This window comes from Opisthocomus hoazin, chromosome 1 (genome assembly GCF_030867145.1).
Source record: "Opisthocomus hoazin isolate bOpiHoa1 chromosome 1, bOpiHoa1.hap1, whole genome shotgun sequence".
In the NCBI taxonomy this organism is placed as follows: domain Eukaryota; kingdom Metazoa; phylum Chordata; class Aves; order Opisthocomiformes; family Opisthocomidae; genus Opisthocomus; species Opisthocomus hoazin.
In genome coordinates, this window is record NC_134414.1 from 140,817,219 (window position 1) to 140,840,670 (window position 23,452).

Below are 23,452 nucleotides of genomic sequence, written 5' to 3' on the forward strand. Positions count from 1 at the left end.
AAAGGCATACCTTAATGAATGTTACTAAATAGTTAACTGTGTAAAAGCTGATAAGGAGTTGTGATACCATGATTGGAATATAGTTGAAAGATTAGATGGTTTTGATTATAAAAGGACATGTCATAAAATATTTTCATGAAGTTTATGCTTTTTTTAAAATAAGAATTGATCATCTCATCATGCCAAAACAAAGGTATTTTGAATATGAAAAGGTTTAAAAAGAAGTTCCAGGAAGGTTTCAGTTGGTGGGAGTTCTTCTTTGATAATACCGGAAGCATTGTTTAGCTGTAATGGTCTAGGGATATTAGTGGAACAAGCTTTGCAGGGAGAGGCAATTTTTTAAAATCTGAGTTTGAGAATTTAGATCCCTTAATTTCCTGCAGAAGTGCTGTGTACCTAAAAGCCTGTCCATTTTATTAATAAAAGATACTATTTCACCTTCCAAATCTTGACTTTTTGATTTTAACAAAAAAAAAAAGAACATTAGCTCTGCCTCTTGATTCCTGCTTAACTAAGCTGGTGATTTTTAATAATTTTAGTGAGATGAGTCAGCATCAAATTGAGCAAGATTAACAAGTGTTAATTAGGCTTTACGGATGCTGGCCATTGGACTAGACGTTAGGAAACACTTCCAGACACAAGTTGTCTGTGTCACACAAGCTGTTCCTTGCTTTAAGATGTGCTCATTTATTGAAACAATTCCTTTGGGAATTTTCTTTCTTTTGGATGTTTTCCTAAATCTCTTTAGGCAAAATATTAAAAAATGTAGTTTCTCATTAGATATGGATATGAACACTTTTCATTAGTGTATTTTTAATCTTTTTAAATAGTTTTTGAAATTATGGGAAATTAAGTTTAAAAACACATACTTCACCACCAGAGGTCATTTAGCATTTCCTCTCATGTATTCAAATATATTGTATGGAAATGGATGGCTTTAGCTTGAGATTCTGAGTGGAAGAAGACAACCTGTGTTATGTGAGCACTATCTGAATGCTATCCAATCACAAAATGAAACCACCTGACACTTAATGTTGAGAAAGCAGGAATATGATGCTAAACTGCAAGTTCATAAGGCAGTACCTGCTTGTTTCAAAAGTCCTAAACAGACAGTGTCTTCTGTCAAGGTAATTAGGCAAAGGACCAACCCCAGATATTGATGTAATGGGAGGGGGAAATTAATTTCATAAACAAGAAGAGAGTTAAGTTAGATTGCTAGGGAAAATCGTGTCTTTGCTGTGCCATAGTCTAAATCAGCTGCTGATCAGGAAGAAGGGTCTGATCTGAAAGAGGAGTTGGAAAGGAGTGGGAGGGTAGGAACTGCTGTTCCTTGTTTTTGAAAGTGTCATGGAGTTTATGTGAGAAATTAGGCATGGAGATAAATTACTAAACTAGAAGACAAAGACTGTGGGTAAGAGTCAACCAGATACCCACCAGAAGATGCTCCATGCACATGAATAACAGTACAATAGGACTCAAATCTGGTGGCTCTGCTGCCTGGAAGACACATGACCATAGCTTACCTAATACCATTAGCTGGCAGAAGCTGGTTGCTACATTCCAGACAAATAGTTCTTGGTCTTTTGAATGATATGGCCTTTGTGTTTGTTTCTGCAGACACTGGAGCACTGTCTGGTGGAGTCATAGTCTCTATTATCTTCGGAGTCCTACTATTTGTTGGGCTGCTTCTGGGACTTCTCATCTGTCGGCGAAAGTAAGTGTTGATTTTTGCTGTTGAAAAAAGGTGTAGATGTAGGAATAGCTGAGCTATGGGAGAAAGGGAGGGAGGCCCCGATTTCTCACAGGATATTGGGTAGGTAGAGGTTAGTTAGAGAGGAAAGAGTAAGACCAGTGTGCTGCAGCTAGATGGAATGAGTCTCAGTAAGTAATCTCAGTTAGTGGGATAGGAAGGATTGATATGGCTGTAAGATAGTACTTGCTGGTGAGGACTGAGGAAAATGTGGTGATTTCTCAGTTTTGTTATAATCCAGCACTTTCTTACTGTTATGGTGACAGATGAATAAAAATATTGTTATGGTACAATCATTTCTATAGCTGCTGATCAATTCATGTATCTAGTAATTTAAAACCATTCTCCATATATAGTTACTTTAGTGGTCCTGTACCCAGATACAAACTACTTCCTTTCTAAGTGTCTATAAGGCTGCTGTTGTTTGGTTTTAAGAAGAGGAGGTACTGTACTGAGAGTGTACAGAATACATAAAATAAATAGAAATTCATCTGTAATTCAGCAAGCAGAAGGATGCACAAAACTACCTGTGTGGAGACAAAGCTCCATTTCTAAATGTAAACAAAGCATCACATTTTCTTGCTAGCTGTACTCTACCAAGTAGATGCAGTGCCTTGTTCCACTTTGCTCTGCGCTACCCTGAGCTCTGTCCCTGACCAACTAGGGCAGACACCCTGGATGTCTTGCTTTTCTCTTTGCTGTCTGCGAACCATTTTATTTTCATGACTGCTTCTTATGTTCCAGGCAGGCTCGTCGGAGACAAGCACGGCCAGAATACAATACTTCAGGCTTTGATCGAGGTGAGCTTCAAAGGGGTAGTAGAACCAGAGAGAAGCCTGGAATTGAGTTGGAAGGAATCAAAGAGAAACAGTAGTTTCAAATCAGACACTGGCATGGTTTTTCTGATGTAATTTTCGTCTTCCAGTAACAGCTCTAGTCTTCAATGTATGTTGGGTAGATTTGTTTACTGCCATTGCCAGAATCCCATGGATTCACCTCTGCTTCTGTAGCTTTGTCCTACAAAGCTTGTCCAAAGAGCTGACAGGTTAATTTTCTCTTTTGTTTCCCTTATCCATAGAGAAAGTCTGGTTGAAGCCCTATGTAGACCTGCAACCATATGATGACCCCAGCAGAGGGGTGCTGGAATTCACTAAGGAACTGGATGTCTCTTGTGTTACGATGGAGAATGTGATTGGAGAGGGTGAGTTACTTGTCACTCTCCCCATCTTTCAGTTCCCCCACACTGTTATTTTGCTGCCTATTGCTCAGTTCATCTGTGACTTTTTGCCTCTTCTTGTCCTCAGGGGAATTTGGGGAGGTCTATCGTGGGTCCCTGCGGCTACCAGGGAAAGAACGCATCGTGGTTGCCATCAAGACCCTGAAGTCGACATATTCAGACTCACAGTGGTGGAACTTTCTCCGCGAAGCAACAATTATGGGGCAATTCAATCACCCAAACATTGTCCGTCTGGAAGGTGTTGTCACCAAAAGTAAGAGTGTGTGTGAGAGAGTCCTGGAATGAGGGCAGAAACCAGCACATTTCTCAGGCCTTTCTTAGAGAGGATGCTGTCAGAGAGGCTGTGCCGGGAGAATACAGGCATTGTCATGTTAGCCTGCGGCAGAGAATGAGGAAGGGAGGAGATGTGTGGATTTCCACGTAGAGTCGTGAGGCAGTGTTAGAAGAGGTCTTCTTAGGTTGGTGAGTGGATGGGAAGTTGGGACAGTGTAAGGGATGCTGTAAGGTTATATCTGTGACACAAGGAGGAATACAAAATCATTGAGGGAGGTCTAAGGAGAAGGGTCAGCCAACTGTGCCAGTGGAGTGGGGATGCTGGCTGGGGTTGGATATGGTTCTCTGTTGGGGCGATGTGTAGAGCATTGAAAGGCAAGAGTAGGAGAACTGCAAAAAGGCTGACACCTTCTTGTCTTCCTCAAGGGAGGCCAATGATGATCATCACTGAGTATATGGAGAATGGAGCGCTGGATACCTTCCTCCGGGTGAGAGACTCCAAGCTGTAATAAGCCTGTGTACTGCCAGAGCTTGCACTTGACCTGGATTTAGGACCCTAAAAGAAGACTAGAAATAAGATCCAGACACCCACTTACTTTCTGCCCACTAACATTTTCAGTCTCAGCAGCTGAAGCTTGATGCCATCCAGTTTGCTTAGTGTCCAGAGTGCCGTCTTTGGTAGTTGAAGTGCAGATGCCTAATGATGACTCTGGAGACCACCACCAGTCTCTTAGTGAGAACCTGTTGGGTCCTTTGGGCTGCAGCTTTGCCTTTTTGCTTGTTCACCAATGCCCACTTATACAAGTTGATAAGGCCAGTAACTAGAAACCAAGGAGATTGATGTCACTTGACCGGGATCTTCTCTCACTTCTTCTTCCATGCAGGAGAACGAGGAAAAATTTAGCCCTGTGCAGCTTGTGAGCATGCTGCAGGGGATAGCCTCTGGCATGACCTACCTTTCAGAGTACAACTATGTGCACCGAGATCTGGCCGCTCGCAACATCCTGGTAACACGTGGCCTTCAATGCAAAGTGTCTGACTTTGGTCTCTCCCGAATATTGGAGAATGATGCAGAGGGAACCTATGAAACCAAGGTAATGCAAAAACAGTCTCTCAGTCTTGTAAATGAGCTGTAGTCTCAGGGGGATTTGGATTCTGCCAGGTAAGAATGGCAGAATTTCTTCACAATGGGAAACACCAGGCCACAGGACAATTTGGATGGAGAATCTCTGAGGAAAACCCATAGTAAAACTGCAGGTCACAGTGTGGATGATTCAGAAGGTGGTACTTTTCTGTCTGGAGTCCACGCTGATTTTGTTTGCTAAGAGATTCAGAGGGACTGTGGGTTTAAAATGAGAAGCAAAATAAGAGGTCTGATCTTTTGGATTCAATTAACTAAATCTAGCTTTGAAGATAGCCCTGCTGTGATCGGGAGTTTGGACTAGAGACATCTACAGGTCCCTTTCAAATAAAGTTCCGGTGATTCTAATGTCTGGTGTCATTCAAAGTAGGGCTGTGACTGGTGTCAGGCTCTTACTCCTACAGCAGTGGTTTTGTGCAGCATTCAACTGAACAGAGGGCTGAAACTCATTCACTTCGCAAGAATGTTTTGAGAAATTTCCATAGAGCTGGTTACATGTCACTTCCAGTGAAGTGGGCCCAGACTTTGAAACACTTTGTAAGCTCCTTGTATGAAAGCACTGGAGAAATACAACTCAGCGATACATGCTGGGTACACTATGTCTCTGCTTTTCCACAGGGTGGTAAGATTCCCATCCGATGGACAGCCCCAGAGGCCATCGCTCATCGGATCTTCACCTCAGCCAGTGATGTCTGGAGCTTTGGAATTGTCATGTGGGAGGTGCTATCATTTGGTGACAAGCCATATGGGAACATGACCAATCAAGAGGTAACAGACAGTGACCTCAAGTGCTGATTTTAAAAAATAAACAAGGCATGTAGGCCCAATAAACAAGGCATGTAGATCTCCCTCAGCCTGCGGTCTTGACGTTGTTTTGAGCACACAACTGCTCTGTGTCCCTCCCTACTAAAAATCAATGCAACCAAGTAAAGGGCAATAAGTGTTCTGGTGTTAACAGCAATGAGGCAGGTTAAAAACTGGTTATATCAGCCATGGCCTTTGGATCTGGAGGTGTTCTCTGTTGGTTTCTTTCTCTCCTTCCTCTGGCTCTCGAGTATTATGTCTGGACTCATTCTAGGTTCAGCACCTCTGTGAGGTTAGCACACGATATTAAAATTATTCCTCAGAGTATGGTTCCCCTTTTCTCACTGGGCCTGGGCAAGGATCATTTGGTCCTCACTTCTCATGAACACGTGCCCTGAATGGCAAATGGGAGCTAAGCTAGTAAAAGATTTGAAAGTATATGCATATGCCACTTTTTGGCATCCCTCAGTTGTCCTGATCCTTTGCTGTACTGCCCAAACCCTGCTTCATACATATGTAATCTGCTTCAATCCCTCCCTGACTGCATGCTGTGCAAGACGGTGAAATGCCTGCTCTCAGTCCCACGGAGGTCTCTGGCTCCTCTTTCGCACTCTGTGCTCTTGTCCAGATTTCTCTATGTCCTCTCTGCAGGTGATGAAAAGCTTAGAGGATGGGTACCGGCTTCCCCCACCTGTGGACTGCCCATCTATCCTCTATGAGCTCATGAAGAGCTGCTGGTCGCACGAGCGGACAAGAAGGCCTCATTTTCAGGAAATTCGGGCGCAGCTGCAACATTTCATCTCAAGTCCCCAGCTGCTCCGGCCTGTTGCAGACTTTGATCCCAGGTAAGCAGGCTGTCGCTGGAGGAGGAGAGCTGAACGGGGAGATTTTCACCTCCCTGTCTCCAGCAGGAAAGGTCGTGCTAGCAATGCAGGCTGGCAAAAGGCACCTTGAATGCTCTGTGGGCAGAAAGTAGTACTCATCTGTCTCTCACAGTGACAGAGGGCATAGCCATTGGCCTGCGCAATCGGGCCTCACTGTGCAGAGAGCGGATAAGTTGTCCTAGCCCTGGCAGAGGGTGCTCGCCGTTTAACTGCTATCTCATAGTACCGGCCATTTAAGGTAGTTGCCTGGCTAATGGGGGCTGTATCTGTCTTTAGGGTGACACTCCGGCTCCCCAGCTGCAGTGGATCTGATGGGATCCCCTACCGATCCATCCCTGAGTGGCTGGAATCCATTCGCATGAAGCGCTACATCTCCAACTTTCGCACTGCTGGCCTGGACACCATGGAATCCATTCTGGAGCTCACTGCTGAGTAAGGGCAGGCTAAGTTCCCACAAGGCACCCCAGGCTGTGATACAAATAGCTGTGCCTGTCCCTGTCCTATCTGACCAGGCACTCATATTTACTTGGAAGGCATCCATCCTTCTCTATATAGTTAAATGGAAGTGGACTTCTTGACCTAAAAGGGAAAAATCAGCCCAGAAGAGCTGGGATCAGTCCAGCCTGTGAGACTAGTTCCCTAACTGTCCATGCTCGAGGCTCTTCAGAGGTCTGAGCTGCTCTGAACTCACATCAGACACAAACAGCAAAGGGAAGGAATAGACGGCAGACAGTTCTCTAACCTGACCATCTCCCTATCCTTGTTGGACTTTATAAGATAATTTTCTTGCCTTGAGCTCCAAACGGGCTAGTGATATTCCCCTGCACATCAGCCAGGCGGTTCTAGCACAGAGTGAAGTCCTTCTGGGCTCTTTAGAAAGACTCAGGTCAGATGCTTTACCAACGCAGCTGTGTTCTGTTGTAGGGCTGGGGATGTATAGCCAGCTCCAACCAGGGCAGCTAGTTACATAAAACAAATGAGCAGGGACAGACCTGCTAAAGGGCTGAGATAAGGCCTGTGTCACAAGCTAACATGGGCACAGTCCGGGTTTAATGGGAGCACAGGCCTAGCCATGAGGTGTGAGAAGCCAGCTGACTGGGCAGGGGTAGCCAGGGAAAGGCAGGAACATCTAGAAGTTTCTTCCCTCTGTAGGAAAGGTAGGCATAGTAGGAGGCACTGAGGGAAAGGAAGCTTTCTGAACTAATGCTTGGTAACTCTTTCTGCCCTTACCCACATCCCAGTCCCCAAGGAGCAGGAACAGCAAGTCACGTTTACCTTTCTTTTCCCACTTCCTTCAGGGACTTGAAACAGATGGGAGTGTCACTTCCAGGCCACCAGAAGAGGATCCTGTGCAGCATCCAAGGCTTTAAGGAGTGATCAGTCGTTGCTCTCTTAAGCTTGCCAAATGCCCATGTTTACCAGATATCACTTGGAATCATTCCTATGGCAATTGCTTCCAAATGAATGACTGGGACAAGCAAAGCAAACCAACCAGAACTGAAAAGGCTCATGAGGCAACACCACCTGCTCTCATTTCTGTTCCCCCTTGCTTTAGCTCTACAGCAGCCATCAGTACGTTTCAGAGCACTGGTCTTAGACACTGTCCTCAGCCCTGTCTTCTGCAGTCCGTTCTGTTCGGCACTAAGTAATCCCTGTAGTCCACATACCGGAGTTTCAGACCCTCAGTACATCACGTGGAAACGTAAAGATACATACAAAATGGGCTGTGGGCAGTGGACAGTGTTTTAAGGTTGGAGATGAGGGTTCAGATAGACTGGGACATTGGGGAACATGTACAAGGACACAGACAGGTAGATATTGGGCACGTTTTCTCCCTGGCATACATCCCTTCTCACTTCAGCAGCCTTCTGTCTTCCTTATTTTACAACAGGAACGAACTATTCAGACTTCCACAAGGCTCCTGGTAAGGATTACATTTTTAATTCAGCTATTCTTGCCTTAAACACCAACCCACAGTGTACTTTGTTTTTTGGAGGAGAAGCTGGGAGTAGCAGCACACCCTGCTGCAGCTTGCGTGATCATGTAATCTCAGTGTGTTGCTGTTTTGCATGTGCACCATTCAGTGGGGAGATTTCCATCTCTCCAACCTGCTTAATACCTTTACTTGTGCCATGCACAGAAAAGCCTTTAAGTACCCATTTTTCTCTGCCCCTTTTAAAAAGAGAGAATAGTCTTGTTCAGCTGGATAGGGTATTTGTAACAGAAAAATGTGCAGGTGGTCTGTCTTATTCCTTCTCTGTGGAGGAAACATTATTTATCAGAGCTCAACACAGTTATAGACTGTAAATAGTATTTTGTAAATAAACCTGTGGCAGAGCAGGCTGTGTTGGAGTTCTTTCACTTATTTCTAATATGTTTGCGACCTTTAGCACAGGTGAGTTCCAGCAGGGGCCTTACATCTGTGTTTAGTTGTTTCAGCCAATGGTCTTGGTTCATTTAACTGCAGATGGAATGTGGAAATGCAGCTGCATGGGGATTAAAGGATAGATATGCAGCTGGTCACTTCAGATTTTTTTCTCTAAACCCAGTTATAGCTGTATAAGTTAGCCAAGTCTATCTTTTCACAGCTTCTGTGTTTGCCCATAAACCATGAGAAGTATTAGAAGCTACTGCTGTAGTGTGATGAAATACATGTGAGAAGTACTTCCTTCTACTGCAGGATAGACTGTCCAGGGAGACACCCCCCTCCCCGGCCCCGATGTTACCAAGACCTTCTCCTACCTGGGAAAAACGGTCACCTCAAGATTTGTTTTTCAGAGCTTGAGCGAAGTCTGGGTTGGTGAAGAAAGTGAATGCTAGCCCTTCAGCAATCAGTTACTTGCTGTAGATAGCCATCAGTGCTTCCATAATTGCATAATGCTCCAAATTCTTAAGGCTATAAATTAACATTCCTGCTCCTGGGAAGGTCTTGCTTAACCGTAAATGAGAGAAGGGTTAAGAAGCAGGGGTCTAAAGAACTGCAACATAAAGCGAGAAGGGTGGTTTCTATTCAACAGGAGAAGCAGCAGAGAATCACAGAATCATTAAGGTTGGAAAAGACCTTAGCTCATCAAATCCAACCGTCAACCCCAACACCACCATGCCTGCTAAACCATGTCCTGAAGTGCCACATCTACACGGGTTTTTTTTAACACCTCCAGAGGTGGTGACTCCACCACCTCCCTGGGCAGCCTGTTCCAATGCCTGACCACTCTTGCAGGAAATAAATTTTTCCTAATGTCCAATCTAAACCTCCCCTGACACAATCTGAGGCCATTGCCTCTTGTCCTATCGCTGGTTACATGGGAGAAGAGACCAACACCTGCCTCACTACAACCTCCTTTCAGGTAGTTGTAGACAGCAATAAGGTCTCTCCTCAGCCTCCTCTTCTCCAGACTAAACAAACCCAGTTCCCTCAGCTGCTCCTCGTAAGACTTGTGTTCTAGCCCCTTCACCAGCCTTGTTGCTCTTCTCTGGACATGCTCCAGCACCTCAATGTCCTTCCTGTAGTGAGGGGCCCAAAGCTGAACATAGTGCTCGAGGTGCGGCCTCACCAGTGCCGAGTACAGGGGCACGGTCACTCTCCTACTGCTGCTGGCCACACTGTTCCTGATACAAGCCAGGATGCCGTTGGCCGCCTTGGCCACCTGCAGATACAAAGACCCGTAGCACATGAGTACTTCAGCTACTCAAGTTACTGGAACTGTAGTAAGAGATACAGCTGACAAGATAAGCTCTTACTGTGAGTCTCGTTAGTATATCAGCAAGATCAATCTTAGTAATAGGTGTCTTTAACATGAAGTATAGATTATTTATTATCTAATAATAATAAGTTGTTACATGACAGATATCCAGGCTAGAAGAGAAGCCCCAATGAGGCTGACACACGATTAGGGCCTTGTGTCATGCATATGTAAACTTTTGCCTATCCTTGCAGATGATAGAAAATTGGGAGTGGTTAGTACATCAGACAGTTGTGCTGCTATTCAGAGGGACATTAATAGGCAGGAGAAATGTGAAGAGAGAGGCTCAGTGAAGCTGAAGAAAAGAAAATGCAGAGCCCTGCAGCTGGGGAGGAATAGCCCCATGCACTGGTACACGCTGGGTGCTGACTGTCTGGAAAGCAGCTTTGCAGAAGAGGACTTGCACAGCACAGTGAACAGCAGGTTGCACTTGAGGCAGTGATGTGCCCCTGCAGCAAAGGAGGCCGACAGTATCTGGGCTGCAGTAGCAAATGCATCGCCAGCAGCTGGAGGGAGGCAATTTTTCCCCCCTCTGCTCAGCATTGGTCAGACATCCGGAGCTCGGTGTCCAATTTTGGGCTTCCCCAGTACAAAGAAGGACATGGATTTACTGGAGCAAGTCCAGTGAAAGGCCACTATGATTTTGAAGGGACTAGAGCATCTGACATGAGGAGAGGCTGACTGAGAGAGCTGGGAATGTTCAGCCTCGAGATGAGAAGGTTTCGGTGGCTTTTATCACTGTGTATAAATACCTGATGGGAGGGAACCAGGCTCTCCTCAGCAGCATCCAGTGAAAGGAGAAGCAGCACTGAGAACACATCAAAATACAATAAATTCCATCTGAAGGTAAGAAAAAGACTTATGGTGAGAGTTGTTAAACACTGGAACAGGTTACCCAGGGAGGTTCCGAAGTTCTCATCCTCGGAGGTATTAAAAAACTGATGGGGTATATTGCTGAGCAACCTCCTCTGAGCAAGGGAAGTCCCTTCCAACTTCAACTGTGAGGAGCTGCTGAATCAGCTGACCTGGTAGTGAAGAGGCTGCTCAGTTCCGTGTCCTCAGGTACAGCCAGCAGCAAGCCTGAGCATGTATTCCCAACACATATACAATATGTGCATGTATATATATGCACACACACTGTACATCACTGGCCTGAGGCAGAAGACACAGCAGTCACGCAAGCACAGCACAAACAGCCTGATCCTCCTCCCTTCTCTGGCTGATCAGGATGAACCTGTTAGCAGCAAACATATACATAAATACTATGGATCCCTCTAGTGTCCAAGACCAGGTAGCCAGCAGCTGGATCCACCAGCTTGAGCCTGAGCTGGTCTCCTCAGTTGCTGGCACCAGGACAGAGCCCTGGGGGCCTGCAGCCTCACTCCAGCGCTGGGCACTCAGACAGCCCCCATGCATGCACATGCACAAGGGAGCCTTTCAGTGATCAGCCTTAGACATTGGCCCCACCCAGCAGCTGGCCCCAGGATGCGCTGGTCTCTCGGTCACCTCACACACAGATGCAAAAGGGTCTCTGGTAGCTGGTCTAGGGTCACCAGTAGCTAACTTCCAGATCTGAGAACAGCTGGCTTGGAATTCCTGGGAGCTCCAGCAGCTGCTCCTCAGACTGGTCTTTCCAACATCTGGCCAGATTCACAGCCGTGCCACCTCAGGGCTCTGAAGTCTCTTACCCTACTCACTCCCCAGCTACTCTGACTTGATTTTTGGTAGTGGTTACACATGGACATACACACGCATACAATATGCACCCACTTGGCTATTTCCAGTTGCTGGTACTTAGACCTCCACATGCACTGAACAGAGTCCCTTCACACAGGAAAAGGCAAAAAAATAAAGAGAAAAAAAGGAAAAACCTTTAGTAAGTAGACAAGACAGACTGCACTGATGACACAGAGCATGGCCAGACAAGTGTACTGTGCAGACGCAGCCAGCCCCTTCTGTGTCCTTTTCCCTTTGTCTCCGTGCTCACTCCCTTTTCCTGCCTTAGATCCTGCCCTACACATCCTGTAACAAGCGTTGTACAGTCCCTGAACGCTCCCCCCCTCCAACCCCAGGACTAACCTCCCCTCAGTCTGCAGGGTGAGCCAGGGAGCCCTTCCCCTTGACTCCGAGGGACAGGTTTCACACTCTGACACTATGGCTGTAGTCCTCCGACAGCTCTGGGAGGAGCTAGGTTAGAGTCCTTCTCTTCCCCATCACCGTTTCTCTCCTCTGTCCTCCTTAGTGTTTATGGCATGACCTTTTGATGGCATAATCTAGAAACAACCACTCAGAACAATGCCTACAAACAAGCAAGAACTCCGATTAGAAAAGAAACCAAGTGTACAATGTTTCTTCTTCGCTCATCCTATAGCAAACCTCCAAGGCTTTACTAGATCAATTTGCATGGAGTCATTAAAGATTCCCCCCAAACTAGCAAGAGAACAAGAGTAGGTTTCACATCTTTGAAGTACAGAAGCAGCGATGCTTACCACAAAGAGGAGTTTCACCTGCAGTGACCAAGACAGCGCAATGCTTAAAACCTCAAGCACAAACACTTTCTGAGTAGCAGTAGTTAAGGCAAAGCAAGCAAATTGACTCAAGTGGGTTGTAGTAGCTTGCCTCCCAGTGACACCATCAAGCAGGCTACAATCTTGCTGTACTGAAATGCAGTCTTCCACTGTTTCAAATGAGAGCTACTCATTCAGAAAGGTGAAAAGTAGGAATCCAAACAGTTTGAAAAGGAGACCAGGAGGTGGAGAGAGAAAGGCCGTTTTCAGACTCCCCCTCTCTGAAGGCTAGGTGGAACAGCAACTACACATACATTCTCTATTGCTTAAAATAGCAATCCTCAGGGGTAGTTGAACAAATACACCAGACACGTTAATGGAAAAACCCCACATTTTATTGAACACAAACAGTGGTTGGACAGTGTAGTTATTCAAAAGTTTTGCTCCGTTTGAGAGTTTCTAGTCCAGGAAATGGGGCTCGGTGCAGTAACACTCAGAGCCAGACAGTACGTTGCAACGACACTGCGGCTTTCACTGACAGCAGTGAAAGAATCCTTACTGGAATGGGGACTTTCCTCAGTCTGCTGAATCCTCATCCATGCACCGAGGCACCTCCTCACCATGTGCTGCCCGTCCTTGTGACGGTCTTTATTTGTAAACATGCATTCTTTGGACTGCTTTGCTACGCTGGTGCCCAGCCTGGCTGTCCAGAAACCACACTGGGAGATGATTCATTTTGGGGAGGAAAAAAGATTTTTTTTTAAAAAAAAAGTTTCCAAACTCAGGAACAGAGTAGGATTCCAAATATTGCCAGTTTAATCCGGCTAAGGAAAAAAGAATTGACAAGACGGTTAGCCAGTTAAATCCATTAGAGACAGAAAAGCTGTAGTTGATTAGCTTTCTCCAGCAACAATAACAGAGACTCCCAGCGTGTTCTGCTTTCACACTCTGACCCAGGAATGAGGGAGGTGGCAGGGGAAAACATCCTGATAATGAGGTGGCATAAGAAAACAAACATTAAAAAAAAAAAAAATCGATGACAGAAATGGTGCTGAGATGGAGGCTTCCACCTTTGAAGGTCAGATCATTGCTCTTGTCTTTGTGGAAGAGAAGAACGCTCGGCCCTTCCCAGCACCTGCCACCAGGTTGTTCTTGCGACTTCCACCAGGCGGTGGTGGAGGTCTGGTCTTTCTCCTCCAGAGTCTTGAGGGAAGAGTTTGTGCACTCATCTTGACCACAGCCCCCAGCGCGGAAAACGCTGTGGCCAGGAAGCGGCTACAGAAGAAGAGGTTCTTTCTTGGTGGGCGTGCAGTGTGAAGTCCAGGAGCAGTGAATCCTACGTGAGCAAAGAGCCGTGCTGGCATAGTCTCCATTGGTAGCAATGTGCCTTGTCAGGCAGAGGGACAGAACAATGGCGGGGAGGGGGAGAGTATTGAGCGCAGGGGTCTTGCGGGTATGCCCACTCCAAGCTCCTCAGCGAGCCGTTGTGGCACGCGCGGCGTGACATTTAATACACAGCACGTGCCCATCCAGTGGAAAGCACCCATTCTCGTCTGCTTCAATGGACAAGGGCTTCCCACAGTCCTAAACAGGGGAAGAAAAGAGGGAGGAAGCTCAATAACAGCCAACAGCAGGGAAAACGCATTCGAGGATGTAAGGAATGCCCTGCTGGGTCAGGATAATGGCTCACAGCCCACTGCTCTGTCTCAGCTGGTGCTAATGGGAGATACTATTTTGAGTGAAGAGTAAGCCTGTTCTGTGATCCCAGCATATTCCCCCAATACACACAGCTGCTCTATTAAGGATGTTAGAGACTACAGCCCTGCACTGTCCTTGTTCGTAGACCTGTGGTCTGTGAATGTCTAATCTTTTTCTGAGCCTGCTTCAAAAATGCTCCAGATTCATTCAAAACAACCTTGGTGTTTGGTCAGGATAGGCAAAGGTGCCTAGTTGCTGGCAGATGTGAATGGGAGAGATGAGAGGAGTGGGGCCACCAGGCTTACCTCACACTTGTAACATTTCATGTGGAAATTTTTCTCCAATGCCACCACACGCACAGTCTCATCCTTGCCAGGCTCTGGCATGATAGGCTCGCTACAGACTGAGCAGCGTGGAGCGTACTTCCTGCAACACGCAAAGATACAGAGGAGACCATGACCACGGTGGAGAAATTCAATGCAAGTTTCTCACTTTTGTACAATTATATTAGCAGCAGAGGGATAATAGGTCACAAAGAAGTTTAGGTGGGAAAAGAGCTTAATTGCTACTAGGTGCATCGCTGACTCATTTTTAACTTCATGTCCAACAGATCGCATGGGCAACCCAACCCCATATGGCAGCAGAATTAAACAGGTGTGAGGAAATCGGCCTTCTTTCAGACAGCACATACACACGCTCTCCCCATACCTGTGGTAGTCATCCACACAGTGAGGCTGGTTGGCCTGGTCCACAATAAAAGAGGCCCCCTCAAGAGGGGTATGGCACATCACGCAGGTGAAGCACTGGGGATGGTACGAGTTACCAGTGGCCTTCAGCATCCGGTCTGTGATGGTCTGTTTGCAGACACTGCACTTTTCCAAGGTCCCCTGAGCCCAAAGGAAACAAATAAGACACATTAATCCAGTCCCCCACCCCTGCAAGGCCACACCACAGACAGGCAAGATGGAAGGAGGAAGGGAAAGCAAGAGAGCAACCACAGCAAGCGCAGCTCTCTCCAGCAGCATTCATCCCCATGACTCACAGCATAGCAGTCCTCGCAGAAGGGCTTCTCATCCACGTTGTAGAACTGTTGCCCCTGCAGCTGCTTCTCACATTTGAAGCAGGTGAAGCATTCCACGTGGAAGAGGCAGTCCAGGGCCCTCACAGCTGGCTGGGTTCGTGATAGGGGCTTCCGGCAGAAGCCACAGAGCTCTGTCAACGGAACACGAAAGGGATTAGGAGAGACAGAAACCCACCACAGTCTTAGTCCTACTGCTGTTCGCTGAGGGAACGCACCAGAAGTGGCAGCCTCTGCTGGGGGCGGGTGCTCCATATCCTTCATTAGTTTCTGGGTCAGCTTCTCCAGCTCTTCTACCTCCTTCATGGTCAGACAGGAATTTCCCCTAGGTGGATCTGCGCTGGAGCCTGTGGGTCTATGCTGTTGGAAGAGGAAAGAGTCAGTCCCAAAGGACACATATAGACAGACCCCTTCCTGCCTTAATAAACCTACTTGTCTCCCCTTTGCTGCTTCTCTCTGTCTCTCTCTAGAGAACAATCTGCCATCCACTGTGCTCGCTTCTTTCCACCTTGACATGAAGTCCTATCCCTCTCCACTGCTGTCTCTAGTTACATCTCTCTTTCAGATGGGATAGACCCTCCCTCCTCACTCTCCAACTTCACTCCCAGTGATGCTGTGCCTGTCCAAAGACATTGGTCCCACAGCTCTATCCCTTACCATGTCTTTCACAGCAGCAGGTTGTTCTGTGGGACGCGGCTTCTCCTGCACTTGGGGTCTTTCCCTCTGCTGGGCATAGGTGAAATTGGGAGGCTGCGGCCGAGAGGAGGGACCTGAAGGTGAAGGGGCTGTGAACTGAGTCTGAAGGGAGGTAGGATATCTTGTAGAGTTTGAGTGGGCCACGGGGACATCGGCACCTGGCTTGGACCCAGGCTTAGGAGCGCCAGCAACAGGGAGTGGGGTGAATTTAGGGGTTGGCTGAGCAGGAGGGAGAGAGAGGGGCGGAGGGACTGGTGCTAGGGGCTCCTTGCGTTGCTGTGGGGCTGCCCACAGGGTTGGGGCAGGGCTCAAATCCACTCCAGGAGGCTTGAATGGCAAGCTTCCACTTGGCTTCGGAGTGAACTTGGACGGAAAGGAATGAGGAGTGTCTCTGGGTGCAGATGGTATTTCCACAGGGGCTTTCAGGGCCAATGGTTTCTCCAGAGAACCTGTGGATCCTGGAGATATCTGTAAAGGGAAGCAGCAGAGAGAAACAGGCAGTTATCAGCAAGGTGGAAGAGCAAATAAGCAGTAAGTCAGCAGCTACAGACAGCAATCTCAGCCCCACAATGCTAAGAGTTCCCACACTGTTACATATTTAGCAGTCCTGAAAAGTGGCAAGGATCTATGCTTTCTGATCCTTCATGTACACTTTCTCTCTGTGGTTTATCCAGACATTTTAATCTTCTGTAGCACCCTTCTCTCTACCTCCGTTCAGCAAATCAGTCATCTCTCCTTCCACCTGCAACATTCCAGACAGCTCACCCGGGATTTGAAGGGGTCATTCTTCTCCATGTCATCCAACATTACGGACAGTGAGTCAATCTCAAGATCAATGCTGCTCATCTTGCCACGTACCTATACCACCATCCATTAGGAAAGAGGGAGCAGAGCACGTTACAGGAACAGCCAGAGAACCAGGTGTATCCCCTTATAACACCAGATTTCAACACTTTGGACTGTGGTACAGATCTGCTCCTTGCTTTGAGTGGATAGCAAGTTGGTGAGGATGAACAAGGCACAAATGCACAGCCCAAAGAAACTCACAGACAGATTTAGGTGGGAAAGGACATCTGGAGGTCTCTAGTCCAACACCCTGTTCAGCGAAGAGCAAACTCTCAAGCTAGAACAGGTTGCTCAGGGCCTTGTCCAGGCGATTTCTGAACATCCCCAAGGATACAGATTCCCCAGCCTCTCCAGGCACCTGTTCCAGTACCGAGCCACCCTTGGAGGGGAACAGGTTTTTCTTCTGTCCAACAGGAATTTCCCTTGCCGCAACTTGCGTCCATTGTCTCTTGTTCTCTTGCTGTGCCCCAGTAAGAAGAATCTGTCTTCTCTGCAGCCCTCCTTTAGGTATTGCAGATTGGAGTTAGATCCCTGTCTGAGCTTCCTCTTCTGCAGGATGAACATACCCAACACTGCCATCATGTCCTCCAACCCCAATGATGGCTATGACCTTTTGCTGCATAGCATCTAGTCCAGTGTTCCTCTGGGGTTACTACAGCAGGGAGCCCAGCTGGAAACAGTCCTCCAAGATGCAGCCTCACCAGCACCAAACAGAGGAATAATCACTATCCTTGTCCTGCTGACCACACTCTCACCAATGCTGCCCAGCATGTGGTTGGCCTTTATTGCCACAAGGGAGCATTGCTGGCTCACATTCAATTCACTGACACCAGGAAGCCCAGGTCCTTCATCTGCAGAGCTGTAGCTCAGCCAGCCGACCCTAACCTACGCTGGTCCACAGGGCAGTAGCATTTTCTGCTTTCTCAGATCTCAGGACTTCCTGCTGCTGAGTTCAGAGAGTAGTGAGAAGCTGTCCCAACTCAAAGAGCATCACAAGAAACTGTCCTTCCCTTGACCTCACTCACCTGTGGGGCAGGTACTGTATTCACAGGCCCTTCATCAAACATCGGTGGTGGCGGCGGTGGAGAAGGAAAAACTTCTTCTGGGGCTGGTGGAAAAGGCTCTTCAAAGGGTGGTGGCGGGGGGGGAAAAGCACAGTTTGAGGAGAAACTTGCCTCCTCTCCAGGTGGGGGAGGAGGCGGCAGTGGCAGCTCTGTGGGGAGGAATGAGAATAAAAAGCAAGTTTGGATCATTTCTTACTCTTAGCCAATACAGACCCCAAGAGAGTTCTTAAAGGTATTACAGCAAGCAGTTCCCCAGTACCCAGGGGACCCCAGCACCCACCAAGGACAACTGAACTCCACAGGCTGGCTGTCACCTTGTCCAAAGCTATTTGCCATCATAGAAGCTTTCCTCAGTAGCTACTGCAATTAGTCACTGGGAATAGTTATTGTGTAATTGGGAAACATGCCCTTTCCCACTCCTCCCCTCACTCTTTCGTCCCTAGCACAGCTCCTCTTGCCAGTACCTGGCTCGGATGGCTGAACACAGAGCAGCATTTGAAGCAATGCCAGCGGACAACCCAGGACCCTGAAGAGCCTGCGTTACTGCAGGAAAATAAGCTGGCACCTCGCAGCTGTCTAGTAAGCACTGCAAGAAACAAGCTGGGGGCTGGAAAAAACCCCAAACAAATCAGACCAACTGCCCCTTACGCATATGAGGAATCTTCGACACTGCTTTATATTTCTGGGAGATTAAAACAGCTTTCCTTTTGGAGGCTAAAATGTCCCCATACTACCCGATACGGATAAGAATTTTTCCAGAACCCTTTTAAGCAGGTTGAAAAGCACCAGAGCGCCTCAGTCTCCTAGAGGAAAACCCCGTTGCTTCCACCTAGTCATATTCGCCAAAGATGTGGAACAGGCAAAAGAGAGACTTTCTGCTACAACACAGTGAATCCTCTTCCCTTCACCACGCATGGGAGAGGTTGTCCTCTTATCACCTAAGCCCCAAAGAACGCTGAAGACAAGGAGGCATAACTCCCACATCCCTTCTTCTGAACACCCACCTCTCTTCCTAGCTAGCCCCAACCAGCAGCAGGGTGAAAGACCACGTTTTACACTTCTGTTACTCCACGTGCAACTTTTAACTGCACTAATCGAGTTCTCGCATCTTTATATCCAGCTGTTCTCAACAGACTTTTTAAGGACTTCTCATCTGCAACCTAAGAAAGACGATACTGCCCTTTCAGAAAATGAAAGCTGAAATCTCATTATCCAGTGGAACGCATAACCTGCAGTGGTATGCAGCACCTCTTCCAAGCATTCTTGTGCTCCAGAAATTCTGCTTGTGGGGAAAGCAATACTTGTCTGGTATTTTTTCTTTGAAACTACAGTTTGGGATCAAGTTTGTACACGCTTGCCTTTTGGTTTATTGAAATGATAAAGAATATTGCAGAAACAAAGCTCTGATCTGCTATCACATTGTTTCAGATGCACTAAAAGCCTGTTTCATGAATTATTCATACAAAAAAAGAGGTCCCCGTAAAATTACTATACCAGATTTATAGAATGATCAATACTAAACATAACACTTCTACAGCAACACTAACTTAGCCATCCTGTCTTTTAAGACAAAGAGACCAATTGCCATGGCTTTATCTCATACTGCTGTTTGCTTGGGATGCATATAAGAAAGGGAAAGGAGGATTAAAGAGATGCATCAGAGAAGGATCAAATCAGATGCATTTCCCTCATGACTGAGTTTTGGTGGTCCATCTGTACTTCAGATGTTTTTCTGGCAGACCTCACCCGATGGCGACACAGCAGCTTAAGCTGAATGACTCTTTTGCTAATCTTTCAGTCAAGTTAGCTCCTCCATAATAAGCTTTATAAGGAAGGGAGCAGCGGAGCAAACACCACCCAATCCTCCACTTGTACTGTATACTGAAAAATAATTTTTAACATCCATCCGTCTACTTTGGTACTTCAGGTAATGTATTTGTGTCAGTTTGAGACCTTCCGACAGACACATACCTAACCCGCACAAGTGCAACAGACAATTGTAAAGCCTAACATGGGACCTTGGATTACAGACATAAGATTCCAGCCAACAACGTATGAGAAGAGGCCACCAGATTTAGCTTGTACTATTCTAGAAGACAGAAGCACCAACTTCCCGAAGCCCTTGTGACTCGAGAAATAAAAAAAAAAAAAAAACGGCTTAATAATTTGTCTCCTCTGAGCACAGGACCAGCCTTCCTACCATCAGGTCAGCTGCCCACTAGCTTAGCATGTTAACCAAGAAAACATCAGCGTTGCACCGTCCATGCTAGACAGTGAAATGAAAAAAAAAAAATATTTAAAACAGCAGCTAGCACTATCTGAACACTTGTGTCCTGACTGAGACGTACCCTGACAGAGTCTTGGGGTAACACGCAGCATCAAGCGTTAGCAAGAGGTCCCATGGGAAATTTCCAGTGACCCCATGGTGATCAGTTCCAACTAGGGAGCCACACAACCAGGAACCTTCTGCTTCTTAGAGGACACAAAACCAACCAACAAAAAAACGAAACAAAAAACAACACCCCATCACCACAGGAAACTAAAAAAAAGAAAAAAAAAGGAAAAAAGAAAAAAAAAGAAAAAAAAAAGAAAAAAAAAAAAGAAAAAAAAACCACACTGAAGTAAGAAGTCACACTACACAGGAAAACACACCCAACCCAAACCGCTAAGAAAAAGTACAAAACTCTACAAGCTGTACAAACTCAAAGTCTCACTTCCTGTTTATGATAGCTTCCACCATTTTTTTCATGCAATTATTTCTTTCTCCCCATCTCCAGCAGCAAAGATGGCAATTGCAGAGGCCGTGAGAAGGATCTCTACAGTCAGAGACAACCAGCTTGAGCCGAGATGAATCACCAAGAAGGAGAACAGCATGTTTCATCACCATCAGGGTCAACTTCCCTGCAACATACTTGCTTTCAGACACGCTGGCCAGAAACCAACTGGAGTTACACAATTATGCACTCAGGGAATACTATGAAAAATCCATTGCATTCCTCCAGCGTCAGCACAACTCAGTGCAACACAGGATTGCCTTCCCACCTCATTCCTAATGGAGATAGTATGTGCTTTGAGATCCCTTTACAACCATTTTATCTCATTCTGGAACCCACCAGCCTCTATGGCAAGAGTATCCATCAGCTATGCCCCTGTTCTCATGTTTAGCCCAGTTACAGCCCTCACACCCTGAGAATTTAGAAACACATACTCACATCTGCTGTGCCAGCCCTCACCTACCTTCTGCCAGCACGGACATGGACACTGGTGGGATCTCCCCCACCTTCCCTATCTGAGCACGCTGGGCGCCAGCTCCAGGAGGCGGGGGCAGCGGCGGCTCTGACGCACCCCCAGCCTTGAAGGGGTTCACCTTGGGTTTAGGGGCAACCACTGGTGCAAACTTCTTCTGCGGGTTGTAGAAGGAAGGGGTAGAAATGTTGATACTGACTGTGGATGTCATGCGGGTTCCTGGGGCACCTGGGGAGGCCATCTTCTTGGCACCTGGCAGGAGAGCAGAGAGAGGAAAGCTGTAGGAAGTCAGCCTTGGGCTAGAGTGGAAACTAATAGACGAACTTGTGAAAACAGAGGGACAGAGAAGTTTAAGTCTGTCCAGAGGCTGAGGTGCCCGAGCAGAGCAGAGCAGAGCCCTTCCAGGATCAGCAGACGGAAAAAGAGGGATAGAAACTGCAAGACAGCTGGAACGAGCCAGTGTGCTTCACCGTTTCCACTCAGTATGGCATCACCCACACAGGGGTCCTTGCCACAGAGAAAGCCAAGTGCCCTGCTGCGCGAGAACCCCGCACGCACACTGGGGAGGAGAGCAGCGGGCCACCAGAACGAGTGCCACCGGCCGCGCACAGCAAGCCCCGCACACCCTGCTGCAGCTGGGACTCCCACCCCGGGGCAGTGCAGCCAAGGACAGGGGCGAGAGCAGGGCAAGCGTACGAGGCCTCTCCGCTCTCTCCTCTCCCCGAGGACAGCCCCACCGAGCCAGCGGCGTCTGGAGGAGCCGCAGGGCTCACATCGAGAGCCGCTTTTCTAGGGTTCCCTCAGGCCTGCAGTCCAGCCCAGAACTCTTCACGAAGCCAGAGGCTTTGCTGAGCAGCCTGGCGTGCCTGCAGCCCTCCTAACAGCCCAGCACAACGGTGCTTCCGCTGGTGTGTGGGCTCCGTGCCAGCGTTTCGAGTTGGCACGGCCAGATCAGTGCCCTTCTCCCACGGACAGTAACAGCTGCTGGGACGGACAGCCCTGCTGCCACAAACACCCGCCCGCTGCCAACCCACCCACAGCTGCTGTGAAGACCTGCATGCCCACGACTCCGTGCGGCATGGCAAGACGGAGTCACCTCTACCAGTGTCTCCGGGTCACACGCGTGTGACAAGGCAGATGTTAACTCCATGATGCTCTGCTTTTCATTCCCTCTGTGCAGGGCTAACGAGTTGCACGCCTTTTGACAAACTCTTCTGGGCTTTCCAAAGGGAGGAAGAGGCTGCAACTGTAAGCAGCAGCCAAAAAGCTGTGTGGAGCATCTCCCACACGATCCAGCCAAGGCAAAAGGGCAAGGTCTGTCCTCAGTCCCTCAGACTTGTAGGGGTCAACAGACTTGCAAGTCAGAAAGGACTGAACAACTTCCTCCAGTCTGCAGCTTCCCCGATGGGCTACAGAAGCCTTTAAAGACCTCCAGCCTTTCTTTGGAGACTTCTGCCTCACGCTGCGCTGTTTCACTACAGTGTAATGAACCACTTGGTAGTAGTTCTACCAGAAGTGCCAGCATTATGAGCAGAACACCACAGTGACTGCACCACTTCTGACCACGACCCATACCGGGGCTGGTTAACACAGCGGCAGTCTCGCGGCATCAGGTGGTTCACAAAGCAGCACTGGCTGTGCTGTCAGCAGCTGCTCGCTCCCTCAGCCCAAAGCAGCGCATTTCCCAGCATGCTACGTCACACTCAAAGCCCTTTCTGCTCAGGGCTGTCTCCATCCAGCAGCTGCCCCTGCTCATCCTCACTTCTGTTTACTGGGCCACCCCCGCACAGACCGAACAGGCTGAGGAAGGCTGGCCTTGTCCAGAGTCACCCCCCCAGCCCTGCCACCAGCATCTAAGCCTTACCAGGAACACACGGTTTATGCGTGTCCTGCAGCACTGTTTGTGAAAGCTATTGGAGAGGGAGTGTCACACCAGCAGACCTAATCTCAAATCCTTCTTGTCCTCACATTTTTCCCCGAGGGGAGAGATTTTTCTGCCTGCTGTAACAGCATTTAAGATGACTCAAGTGGAGTTATGAAGATGCCTCCAAAGGATGCAGTCAGGATACTTAGTTGCCTCACACACTGTTCGTCTCCAACGGAGAGCAAGGAGGACAGAACCAGCAGCATGGTCACCTCCCAGAAGGTCCCAGGGTGGGTCACCCACCTGTTGCACGCCCAGACGGCTTTCAGTCCTTTGACCCCAAGACACCACTCTGAAAAGCTCTGCTCCTTCCCTGGGGTGGCAAAAGGAGGAGGAACATGAGGAGGTGGAGGGCTCAGTGTTGCTTTTCACCTCTGTTGGTAGGAACCAGAGCCACACAGGGAGCCCCAGTAAAAGCCCAGCCCAGCCCGGCAGCCTGACACACCGAATCTGTACTTCCCCTGTCTGCCAGCCTCCTCCCAACTGAGGGGGGCCAGAAGGAGAACTACGGCAAAAAAATACACACTATGGAGTGAACAGATTGAAGAGATTTAGGAGCCA

The 23,452-nt window shown here is 47.9% G+C and overlaps 2 protein-coding genes across 10 annotated transcripts in view; one reads left to right on the forward strand and one right to left on the reverse strand.

The window, feature by feature from the left end:
• Positions 1-8,642, forward strand: part of EPHA1 (EPH receptor A1) — a 37,530-nt gene extending 28,888 nt beyond the window's left edge. For both annotated transcript variants that reach the window (XM_075438730.1, XM_075438738.1), the window contains exons 9-18: positions 1,618-1,714; positions 2,495-2,550; positions 2,829-2,951; positions 3,055-3,240; positions 3,687-3,748; positions 4,145-4,354; positions 5,020-5,169; positions 5,857-6,050; positions 6,366-6,521; positions 7,388-8,642. In XM_075438730.1, coding sequence (XP_075294845.1) covers positions 1,618-1,714; positions 2,495-2,550; positions 2,829-2,951; positions 3,055-3,240; positions 3,687-3,748; positions 4,145-4,354; positions 5,020-5,169; positions 5,857-6,050; positions 6,366-6,521; positions 7,388-7,466 — 1,313 coding nt within the window. In that variant the 3' untranslated portion in view covers positions 7,467-8,642. The remainder of the gene's footprint in view (positions 1-1,617; positions 1,715-2,494; positions 2,551-2,828; positions 2,952-3,054; positions 3,241-3,686; positions 3,749-4,144; positions 4,355-5,019; positions 5,170-5,856; positions 6,051-6,365; positions 6,522-7,387) is intronic.
• Positions 8,643-12,712: 4,070 nt separating this feature from the next.
• Positions 12,713-23,452, reverse strand: part of ZYX (zyxin) — a 29,119-nt gene continuing 18,379 nt past the window's right edge. For 5 of the 8 annotated variants that reach the window (XM_075438774.1, XM_075438781.1, XM_075438757.1 and 2 more), the window contains exons 2-10: positions 20,959-21,219; positions 17,683-17,870; positions 16,577-16,669; positions 15,773-16,279; positions 15,334-15,475; positions 15,080-15,249; positions 14,746-14,924; positions 14,343-14,463; positions 12,713-13,923 (exon numbers count right to left, since the gene is read on the reverse strand). In XM_075438774.1, the coding sequence (XP_075294889.1) occupies positions 13,813-13,923; positions 14,343-14,463; positions 14,746-14,924; positions 15,080-15,249; positions 15,334-15,475; positions 15,773-16,279; positions 16,577-16,669; positions 17,683-17,870; positions 20,959-21,208 (1,761 nt within the window). In that variant the 5' untranslated portion in view covers positions 21,209-21,219 and the 3' untranslated portion in view covers positions 12,713-13,812. Of the gene's footprint in view, positions 13,924-14,342; positions 14,464-14,745; positions 14,925-15,079; positions 15,250-15,333; positions 15,476-15,772; positions 16,280-16,576; positions 16,670-17,682; positions 17,871-20,069; positions 20,228-20,958; positions 21,220-23,134; positions 23,205-23,452 lie in introns of those variants that run through there. The other 3 variants (XM_075438765.1, XM_075438805.1, XM_075438794.1) reach the window with 3 other exon arrangements.